Source organism: Drosophila eugracilis, unplaced genomic scaffold, assembly GCF_018153835.1.
Source record: "Drosophila eugracilis isolate 14026-0451.02 unplaced genomic scaffold, ASM1815383v1 contig_2167, whole genome shotgun sequence".
NCBI classification, from domain to species: domain Eukaryota; kingdom Metazoa; phylum Arthropoda; class Insecta; order Diptera; family Drosophilidae; genus Drosophila; species Drosophila eugracilis.
In genome coordinates, this window is record NW_024573052.1 from 3,232,093 (window position 1) to 3,243,629 (window position 11,537).

At 47.2% G+C, this 11,537-nt stretch overlaps 1 protein-coding gene across 1 annotated transcript; it reads left to right on the forward strand.

Moving 5' to 3' along the window:
* Nucleotides 1-114: 114 nt before the first annotated feature.
* On the forward strand, nucleotides 115-1,077 carry LOC108105420 (achaete-scute complex protein T5). The gene has a single exon (XM_017211968.2). It carries the CDS (start codon nucleotides 181-183, stop codon nucleotides 811-813), a length of 633 nt encoding a protein of 210 aa, XP_017067457.1. The 5' UTR covers nucleotides 115-180; the 3' UTR covers nucleotides 814-1,077.
* The last annotated feature ends 10,460 nt before the right edge of the window (nucleotides 1,078-11,537 follow it).

The window sequence follows — 11,537 nt, forward strand, 5'->3', positions numbered from 1 at the left end:
TTGCACCTTTTCGTGCAGGGGCAGGTAGATAGCCGCGTGCGAGATCCCTAGGCCCTGGGACCCCTATAAATAGCCCGAACGGAACAGGGAAGGGCATCAGAACGGAGCCAGCGCTCAAGCAAAGACCATCTTAGTCATTAAACATTAACATCAACATATCCTCAAAAGTCAAAACTGAAAATGGCTTTGGGCAGCGAGAATCAGTCTTTCTTCTACGACGACGAGGAGTCCTCCTCCCCGGTCAATGGACCCTCTGTCATCCGGCGGAATGCCCGGGAACGCAACCGCGTCAAGCAGGTCAACAACGGCTTCAGCCAGCTGAGGCAACACATTCCCGTGGCCGTAATTGCCGATCTGAGCAACGGTCGCCGTGGAATCGGTCCCGGCGCCAATAAAAAACTCAGCAAAGTCAGCACCCTGAAGATGGCCGTTGAGTACATTCGACGCCTGCAGAAAGTCATTGATGAAAACGACCAGCAGAAGCACCAGCAGCAGCAGCAGCAGCAACAGTTGCAGTTGCAGCAGCAGCAGCATCTGCACTTCCAGCAGCAGCAACAGCAACAGCAGCAACAGCAACACTTCTACGCCTGGCAGCAGCAATTGCAGTTGCAATCGCCCACTGGCAGCGTCAGTTCCTGCAGCAGCAGCAGCTCCTACTACACACCAGCAGCATCATCGGCCACCACTTCTTCCTCCAACATCGCTGCCAAGCTGGAAACAAGCTACGAAGATTACCGCAACAACTCGTGCAGCTCTGGTGCCGAAGACGAGGACATCCTCGACTACATCTCCCTCTGGCAGGACGACCTGTAGGGCTCTCCCTGCACCGCCCGCAATCGCTAGTCGCCCTCAAGCATCGCCCACAACAACCATTGATTGGCCAACAAGTATTACCTCAGCCACAGAGTATTTATATTGCCCAAAACCCACCTTTTTTTTTTGCCTGTACAAATTAGCGGTTAAGTTTTTATATAGTTTATAAGGCTAGCTCGTAAATGGAAGACAATCTAGGCTTAAGTACATTTTTTTGAACCAACATGGAGGACATTAAACTGATAACTATAATGAAATCTCGAATGTGTTTGCGTATCTAGAAATTTGGACTGGGAAATAGACATTGGAAGTGTAAATCTTGAGCATGATCTTGGCACGAAGACTCTTTCTGCCTTGTTTTTCAAGATCTCCCCCCCTTTTCCTCAACCAGCAACAGTAACTTTACAGTTACTCTCAAGTATCTGCCAGATCAGCGATTGCCGAACCACAAATTATCCTAACAATTTGTCAGGACTTTCGGTTTGAGCAAGCCACTTTGCATAAATAAAGTTGGTTAACCATTGGGGTTGCATTTTTGCATATGGCCAAGTTAATCAGAGGCCGAGTGCCGACAATTCCCAAGCGATCGATCGATCGATTGTTGAACTAATTTTGAGTTATTCCAGCAATGCTGGCGAAACAAGAGGAAAACACAGGTCGGCAATTGCTCAGATCGCCCCCGACAAAGTCAGGAGCAGTCAAGGAATCCGCTGGGGTCTTTCGCAACGGAAGCTGTCGCGATGAAGTGGCCGCAGTTGCAGATAAAATAAGCGACTATATATGCCGAACGACATTGAACTTGTCCATGGGATTCAGCTACTCTCCTGCATCCCACGCGCACTTCCTGTCCTGCGCACTGAACCTCATTACTAGACCAATGAAAATAGGGGGGGAGCTACGCACTTCCGTCACTCGACGGCAGCTTTTGGCTGTGCAAATCACTAACAGCAGCGAAAGGTGACCGCCATAAATGATCTCCTCTTTTCGGGCCAGATTCCATGCCAATCGATTCGATATGCGGTGCAAGGAAGACCGCTGAACTCCAACAAGCAGTGCCGAGTGCACAGCAAGAAATCATCCATTCTGGATGGCATCCTCTTTGCTGATTTCCTTGCCAGCTAACTGAGATTTTCTCACTGTGCCTGTTTGGGGGCAGCGTTGGAGGAGCCCAGAATCGAACGGTTCTGGGGCCCACAGGTCTCTTCATGGCGCATTTATCGAATTATTATTTCCGGCGCTTTTCCTGTTTTTGCATTGCATAAATGTGAAACGGTTTTGGTAATAAAAACAAAAGCCAAAAGGGCCAAAGGGCCAAAGGAGAAGCCTCGAAGCGAGGGAGAGGGAGAGGGAGAGGGAGAAGAGGGAGGGTTCCTCCGGGTCCTCCTCCATTGGCGGTCTCAATGGGCGACAGGCGACATACGACATACGACACAATGTCTCGGCGACAGCAAACGGTGCAAAATCGAACGCTTTTTGTGTGAAGTTAATAATACGTTTGACATGGCCCCGAAAAGGGGATCGATCCCAGAAATATATGCAGAAATATGTAGCAGATCGTTCCAGATCGCCCCGGGGCCGCTTGCAAACCCCTTTGGGGCATTGGCCGTACATGAAGAGCCCTTTGGGAGGAGAGAGAGTATGCTGCCTATGTAGAAAGATCTGCAGAAATTCAAGAATTAAAGATAAGTTAATAGAATTTCTTCATATTAGAGAAATATCCTAAAGTTTTGATACTTTTTAAAGATTTTTTAACCTACTCTTTGACCTTTTCGAACAACTTTCTGAGAGAAAGCTTTAGCTAGAGAGTATCTGCTAGTCGAACTGCCTTGACTAAGCTCGTCCTTTATGGATTTTGTTTATTTTTTTATGCCCGATGCAGGGCACTCTTTACATGCAACGCTGGGCGAATAAATTTATGATTTATTAAGGATGCTCTGATTACAACACATGGACCATGGGACTCAGCCCCAGCCTGGACCAGCCTGCCTTAGCCTGGCCCAGACACCGTCTGATGCTGACTGATGTCTCGTAAATAACTTCCAGGGAGCAACAAGTGAGTTATTTGTTTAACATGAACGCGACTTTTTGACTCACAAATGTTGACAAAGAATAATGTAATTTATGTTCGGCCGTGACATCCTTCCAAGATTTCTCCGCAGCGAGAAAAGGGGCAGAGCCGCGCCCTCTAGAGAACTCACCGCATTGCAATTACAGATATTCGCACTGATATGTCCTGTATATCTATATATTAGTAGGTCTTAAGCCAGAAGATAAGAGGCAAAACGCCGACCGAATTGTCCTCGTAATTGTGATGTTATGTAACTTCTTGCGAAAAACAAGTGCAGCGCCGACGGGGAAGACAATAAAGGACCAGAACTCCCTCCCTCCTCCTCCATTTGCCACACACAAAAGGTGCACTTGTCATTGTTACAGTTTTCCCGTTTTCCCTCGTTCTTTCCCATATTCCCTGCCCTGCCCTGCCCTGGCAATTAAAAACGCCCACCAAACTAGAATCCTATTGCGTGCCTCCGCTCTGAAGGATCAGAATTGGAACTCTGAAGTTTTCATTAGTTAAGCTGATTACTCTTGACAATGCACCTGAAATGATAATGATGCGTTCTGGTCCTTCGCTGCACGTAACTCACAATGGGAATCGATTCGAGGGGATTACTCCTGCGAGGGTCCCCCGTCATTTGATGGTTATTAAAAATTACTTAAAAAAGATCAAAAATGCAATCATAAGAGATTATGTTCTGGCATAGGAAGGAATCATAGTTAGAAAGTACTTTTACTTCTCGAAGAAGGGGAATATCTCTAGAGGGGAGCCTTGTCTTTGTTTATCCTCTCCTTTGGCCTTAACCTAAACTTTGGTAATGCCTTAATTACCTCGCCCAAATGTCTCAATTCAGCGGCGGGGCTTTCACTTTGCCAAATTATTTAAATTAATTATCTCAAGAGCGGCGTCCGGCGATCTTCAAAAGCGTTCTTCCTGCTCTTAATTATAGACTCGTGCGGGGAGCGCCTTTCTTTAATTGCCGAAAAGCAAACAAAACACGAGAATCGGGGGCACTTGGGGATGGAGAAACTTTCACTAAGAGATGCACAAACTAAGGCTTAGAGACAGTAGATGGCTCAGAACTAAACTCCTTCTCGCATTTTGATTTGATTAGCCATCTCAAGTTCTTGTCTTTCATAATTCCCAGAAGTCCCCAGGCTGGGCAGGCCATCAGAGCCACTTTTATAATGAAATTTACGACATTTAATTGGATCCGAAAAGAGCTGAGAACTGAAAGCTGAAAGCTGAGAACATATTCAATTGCTGGCGGGGCATTCCGGGATCAGCGAGCTCGCCAGGATCAGCGGGACTAGACCAGGTCGCGTGGCAAAAGACGAGACTTTTAAATATTTAAAAGCATTCGAGAGTTCGGTGGCCATTCACACTGCGTGACCGGGCTAATTACTCGCCCTGCACTCTCTTTCGGTGTTTCCCCAAGCCTTACAGTGCTGGCTGGCTAGATGGCACCGCCTTAAGGAAAGAAATAAAAGCTAGCCATATCAGAGATATATTCCAAGATGTCTCTTGGCATCGAAAATACCTGCTATTCTCGCCGCAACTGTATGGACTTGTGAGATCGCGCCCCGTCGAAACTCACTTTTGATTTCATATGCATTTCATCAAATTGCCGCTGCGCACGCGCATGCCACAAGGCAGCGACTCGAAGGTGGAGATAAGAGACCTTGGTTTGATTTGAAAATTACTCGAAAAAAACTAAAAAAAAAAAAAAACAAAAGCAGCCACGTAAAAAAATACAACAAAAAATATGGCATAAACTGAAAAACTGCAAAACTGAAAAACTGAAAAACAGAAAAACAGCAAAAACGGGTTGCAGCCGATGCCAATTAAATGTGGTCCAGTCCACATCGTCCGACGGCATCCCCTCCTGCCCACCCAGCCCGATCATTCCCGATGCTCGGCTTCGTTGTCATTGCCGCCGCGGTTTACTTCAAATGGGAGACGCGCGCGTCCAGCGCCAAAATGGCAATCTTTTTGAAATTTATGATGAAAAAATGAACACTGTCGCTTTTTTGAACATTTTAATTATACACACAGACAGCGCGCGCGGGGATATACTTTTTGGATGTGGCAGTGGCTGTAGGACTGTGGCTGTGGCTGTGGCTGTGGCAGAAGATTTTCGGGAGATACCACTGCGATCAGCGGCGCCCCGTCCCAACCGGTAGCTAAATCCACTCGCAGAAAAGGTTTTTGTTGACTTGAAAGGTCTTCCCAAAGGTAGTAGAGCGGGGACAAACATTTTCTTGCAGTGCAGCATAGGACACACCGACTACACCCGACTACATCCCAAGTGGTTGCAGGCATTTGGCGAGTAATTAATAAATTCGCAACGCTGCCACAGGATATTTGCATAAGAAATTATGGCAATGAAATGTTATGACCGCGCCCGTGACAGACGACTGGCCTGGGCTGAAAACTGAAAACTGAAAACTGAAAACTCCTCGGCCAAGGTCACAGAGCAAAGCGGCCACTTTGAAGCTCCTTCCGTTGAAGAGATGGTGGCGGTGCTCCATTGCATAAGCCTGGCAGCTCGCCTCCAGCTGCGAGACAGCTAGTCTATCTGGGCAACATTGGGTGACAGATATGCATATGATTTTGGGATGGCCTAGACTGGCCTGGACTGGCCTGGACTGGCCTAGACTGGACAATTGTCCTGGACGCAGCGTGCGGTGAATGTCCGAGAAACCGATTGGCATGGAAAACCAAACAAAACAAACACACATCCCTTTTTTGCACGTGGCCGAAGGATAAGGGCAGGAAACAGAGACCCATTGCCATTGTCAGGGCAACAATGATAATGAAAAGTAGTCAACGCAAATTACATAAGGCTCTGTCCGCTTTGAAAGGGACGTGGCGTAAGGCGTTTGTAAGCCTCTTCAGAGGTTGCGCCCTAAGGAACTGCCTTTCTAATTGACCCGGAGGCCAGGGATTTCCTCCTTCCTCCGTTAGGCCCGACGACGACACGCGGCAGGAGCAGAAGCCACAGCCTTCGGCACTTTCAAGTTGGACAGACAGCGCCTTCGGGGGAAGTCAGTGGGTAGCCCCTCAATTGAATGCCCATTATGAGGAACAATCCAGCTTCTTCCCTTAAAGAGCTTCAAAGGCCGATCCCGAATGTAGAAGCGCCAAGTGGCCTTCTCCTAGGGAAATGCCTTTGAACTACTTTCCTTCTAAAATATTTCCGCTAATCCGCGCGTTTTCCCTCTCGTCAGTTTAGGCACCGTTCTGTAAACAGTCGAGACTTCCGCTAACTTCCCTGATCTCTCTGCTTCTATCCCTGGATCCCCGATTCAGGCATCCTAAAAATCACAAGCCGACGTGCGTGTGAATCTATTAATAGCAGCCTGCCCTGATTCCTCCACTCCACCAGCTGGTAGAGGAGGGAAAAATTCAATTAAGCAAATCGAACACATTCGATGCGTTTCTACGAAAAAGTCCTTTTTGATGGCAGGGCCCCACCACCACTCCTCGCTTCCAACAGGTGGATATATCCGAGGAGTGGTGTGAAAAATGGAATTATAAAAACAGGACGCGGACAGGACAGGCCGGGCAAATTCCGAAAGGTAAGCCCAAGGGCGGGTAGAGGAGGGGTGCCAAAAGGGTTTCGAGCCTTTGATTGTTATGCTGATGAACTGGGATTCGAAATTCCAAATTGGTATCGAGAGTTCGGTGGGCGTAGAAATCACTTTTGAGTCAGTCGGATGAGATCGATCAGCCTTTGCCTGACTGGATTTATTCCCTTCTTATTGACGTGTTTGCTTAGCTGGGGAAACCGCTAGCTGGATGGAATCCTATTTCCGGTTTCCACAAAGGCTTATGCAAATATTTGGCCAACGGAGCGACTCGATTGTGTCAACAGAACGAGGATCGTGGGAATCGATTCGTTTCGATTCGAATCGATTTCGATTGGTGTGATGTCATTAGTGGGTAAAGTACAGCTTGAGTTACGATTGCGGGGCGTGTAGTTCAAGGACAATGGGTCCTGAGAGCAGCGCGGTAATCATGGCCTAACAAGCATCCTTTTTCACGCTCCTGCGGCCCGAGATCAAAGGACCCGGTGCACCTGATCCGCCACAGAAAGGTGTTAAATGGGGCGTACTAATGGGATCAATGCAGCGCGATTCGAAAGCGGTTTACGACAATAAAAAGAAGACAAATGAATAGAAATGCGGCAATCGGACAAAGAAATGGAGGTGAAAGCCGCAGGATAACTGGCAAGGATCGCTGCGAGCCAGTCAATTGGATGATAATCGTGAATAATGACTTCATCCTCGTCCAGGACACAAAAGTTGACTTGCGCCGCCGCAACAAGTGATAACAATTAAAATGCCAGAGCTCAGGTCCTTACCGTCCCTTGTCTCCCTTTGTATCCCTAAATATCCCTTAAAATAATAATAACTATATCATTATCATACCCCTCCCTAGCTGATCATTCCACCCCCCACCCCCCACTTTCCCCACGCATCGATTGCACTTACTACTAAGCAAGCCTCTGCAATCCGCTCACTTGTCACCCGGCCACTCAACAGCTTCTTAGTGCCAGCGAAGGATCGACTTGCCACCATGACGCGGACTGTCACTAAGCGGATTCTGCCCCGGATTAGTGTCGATCACTCTGCGGCGATCTTGTAAGCCGGCCGCTTTTTGGGGCAGCCAACAAGCAACTGGACACACACCACCCAGAAAGGGGGATCGATCGATCCGCCAAGAGCCAAGAAGTAAACCAGGAATGACACTTTTAATACCCTCAAGTAACCACTGAAACTGATTCTTACAGTGAAGTAGTGGGGGGAAATGCCTTTAATTTCCCGCAGTCAAGAGCTGGAAAATGTTGAGCTCAGCATTTTTCGCCAAGTCAGCGAGGCGGAGGTGCGAGATCGTTTAACGCCTCTTCCCCGGCCATCTCGAGTTTTGGGTTTTCGCGTTAATTGGGCGAGTGTGCGGGTCGCGTCGGCGGCAAGATTCGTTAGCACATTTGCGGTTGTTGCCAGGATAACAAGGATATGCCACCGAAAGCCGAAACTGGCTGGCAAATGGAAAACTGTAAGGCTGAAAAACTGAAAAACTGAAAAACCAGCCGACGCCATCGGGCGGCTGGCTACAAAGGAAAAGGCCACAGAACTCGCGGCACTTGCTAGCTCTCGGAATTTGAAAATGCAACATAATTGCGCTGATTATGAGGCACCGTAAAATGCCATTAACAAGCCATCATCTGGGCCTTCCGAGAACGCTGTCCCCAGCTCCCGCTCTCCCTCTCCCTCTCCCTCTCCCTTGATATAGGAATTTATATCCATCCGATCGAAGGTCCACCCTTTCGCGATGATCCCAGGAGAAAGTGAAACGTGATCGCAGCGGGCGTTTTTGTTTCCAAATTGTTTACAAAACGTTTGACCCGCTGCAATCTACGAATCGCTGACCGCAACTAGGACTAAGGACTGCGCTGTCCGAGGATCAAGTCTAGTTGCTGCACTCAGAGAGAAGACCTTGTAGAAAGATCTAAGAAGAAATATCACTCTTATAGCCTTTCTCCCCGGGTTTCTCCCAGTGCCCTTCGGTTTACCTCTCGTTTTTAGGGGGCGTGTGACTATTTTTATTATTGTGATTCGATCGCGGCAAACTTTCACCAAATAGAGCAATAAATTCCAAAGTGTTGACGTTGATTTAGCTTAGTCGGGGCCTGGGAGGCGTGACTACGCTGCCCTCAGAATCTAAGCCACAAAATTTATGATTTAATTATTGTTTTGGTCCGCTCCCGCTGAGCGCTAAACGCTCTCTAATGGCCAAATGGTAAGATGTTTAAACGGCTAAGAAGACAGGGGGCAGGGGAGTAGGTACCAGAAGAATAAGTCGCAGTCACAGTCGCAGTCGCCGCAGCGGATGCATAAATCGATATGAAAATCACCAATTATCTTATGCAATACTGCGACAGTCGCAGCGAGGGAGGAGGCCATATACCCAGACTTATAAGCATTGACAACTTGTCGCGGATCGCAGATCGCGGAGGAACCGCATCGAAACGGAACGGAACGAATCGAGGAATCGCCGGCATGATGATATACAATAATCGGGCACCGGCAGCAGCAGCAGCACCAGCAGCAGCAGCAGCCGCAGCGGCAACAGCGGCAGCGATCAGAACATTGCGCTAAACGAGCAACTAACCAGAAGAGAAACGAGTTTAAATCGCAAATCGCAAAGTGCAGCGCTGGTTCCCGACTTGGAGTAGCCGACTTGGACACACTCTAAGGCAGGGCTGCCAGCCGAGAAATATTCCAAAATTGGCCATCAACGAGTATTATAGTACTATAATATTACATATAATACATTTACAGGGTAGCAGATAACCCTAATTGAGCCATTATCATGCACCTGCTGATCCAACTATACCCTGTCTTAATGCTTAGAGCAGCTCCGATCCGATTTGGCTGGTCAGTGATGCAAATGGCTGTGGCAGAACGATAACCGATGTCCAGAAATGTCCAGCTCCAAAGACAAGACGATGAGGTTCTGCCACAAAAGCCCGTTAGTGCGGAGGAGCACGTCGACGACGACGACGACGACGATGATGATGATGCTGATGCTCGATAGCTGGTCAGCGCCCTTTCTTCTCATCTAGAGTCTGGACTGGTCTGAGACTGAGACTGAGACTGGGAGGACTGAAGATTGGAGACAGAAGGCTGAGGTCTGAAGACTGAGGACCGAAGACTGAACTGGACTTGGAGAGGAGATTCCAGACCTGTGCGTTCATTTCCCTCTCAACGCAACTCGGCTCAAATATACAATGATATAATAAATTGAATGACATTCATAAATAAACAATATATAGCAGTCCTGCTCCTCGATTCTTACATATGGCTGCCTGTTTGCCGTTTTGCCTTTTTGTCGTTTTGCCTTCTACGCTGGGTAGCGCGTAATGAAGACATTAAAACTGCTGCCTCGCATTTTTTCTCACAGTCCTGCGAGTTGTGGGAGCCCTGAAGAGGTTCCCTTTTCTTTTGCGAAGGGGATTTTCCCCCTCTTGAGTATTACATGCAAAAACAACAACAGAGCCAGAGCCAGAGAACAGCGGCTTCAACATCATCATTATCAACAATAACAAGAGCAAGTGCGCCCACCCAAATGAGCCGGAGCCGGAGCCGGAGGCGGGGGAAGATGTGGCCTGAGAAGGAGTACCAATACCGACCGGTAGCCAGGTTAATCCAGTTTGCTAAATGATGGGGTCGAGAGTCCCAGGGACTAAACCAAACTGATGTCTCATTTAACTAAGCAGCGGGACACCAATAACAACATCAGCAGTCCGGCCACAAAGCACCAACAAAAAACAACATTTTTGGCCAAAATGCAATCATAATAAATGCGCTCGCTGCCTGGGTGGTGACGACATCCACGTCCAGGAGATAGGCACACAGAGAGAAAAATCTGATTGCCAACCAAAGCTGGCATGGGGAAGAACCCAGATTTTAGTTTTCTATAATGAAATCTACTAAAAAGGCAAACCTAGTTTGAGTTTTTCATTATTTTTCCCTAATTTATTCACAAAGAAGTGGGTTTTCTTCCTGTGCAGTCTGGACTTGAGACCCAGAAGACCCAGAAGACCCCAAAGACAGCCAGCCAGACAGCGGAGGATCAAGTTGCTGCTCCATTTGACTACATGCAGGTTGCATTAACATATGCATATAAACCCGGAGGATCGAGTTTTCGGGATAGAGATCGGCTCTTGCCATGCGCTCTTGATGAACCTAATTGACAACTTTTTGTCAGCGCTCAGTGTGTGCGGATTATGATTGCTTTTATGCTAAAACAGGGAGACCATTGAATGGACAACGAGAAGGAGGCGAATTCAGGACTTGAACTAACAGATACCCATTGATTCTAAGAGATATAAAGAAAGTCTATATGAAAGAGTTATGATTTTGTGGAATGTAAGATCCTCTTTTAAAGGGTATCAGAGAACCAACTGAAAGGAGAACTTGAAAGGCAGAAATTCAGAACTTGGACCAACAGATACCCATTGATTTTAAGAGATATAAAGAAAAACTATATTAAAATGTTTTTTTTTATGATTTGCAATATCCTCTATTAAAGGGTAGCAGAGAAACCATGGAATGGAGACCTTGAAAGGGAGAAATTCAGAAAGTGGGTTAACAGATACCCATTATTCCACTACGATATTAAGAAAGTCCTTATTAAAGTCACGCTTTTTACTTTTTAAGGGTAGCAGGAAGACATGAAGAGATTTGAAACCAAAAACTTCTGTACTAGTAGTCCCAATATACCCCACTTAGCAGTGAAAAGGCATTCTAAAAGAAGGCCTTCCCAACTTTGTTAGTTTAAATATTCCCCGATCGAAGCGCATCAATTTGATTGATTTCATGCAGACGACTCGAAGTCGAGACGGCTTTCGTTTTTTTGTGTTCTTAGTTCTTAGCTTAGTTTCTTCTGATTTATGCAAAGGATATGTATGAATGTTCTAGGTCTTGGCTGAAGGCCCAAAGAAGTGAGCGACTTTGGGAGGATAATCAGCGTGAGGCACGCCCACACGTGACACGAACTAAGCCGCAAAATCAGATATAGATCAGCAGAGGGCGACAAAGTCACAAATCCCAGTTTCCAGATACCAGATTTCAAAGATAATGTTGACAAACCTCCGGGT

Excerpts from the sequence above, each read along its gene's own strand:
- LOC108105420 (XM_017211968.2), top strand. The coding sequence starts at position 181 with ATGGCTTTGGGCAGCGAGAATCAGTCTTTCTTCTACGACGACGAGGAG.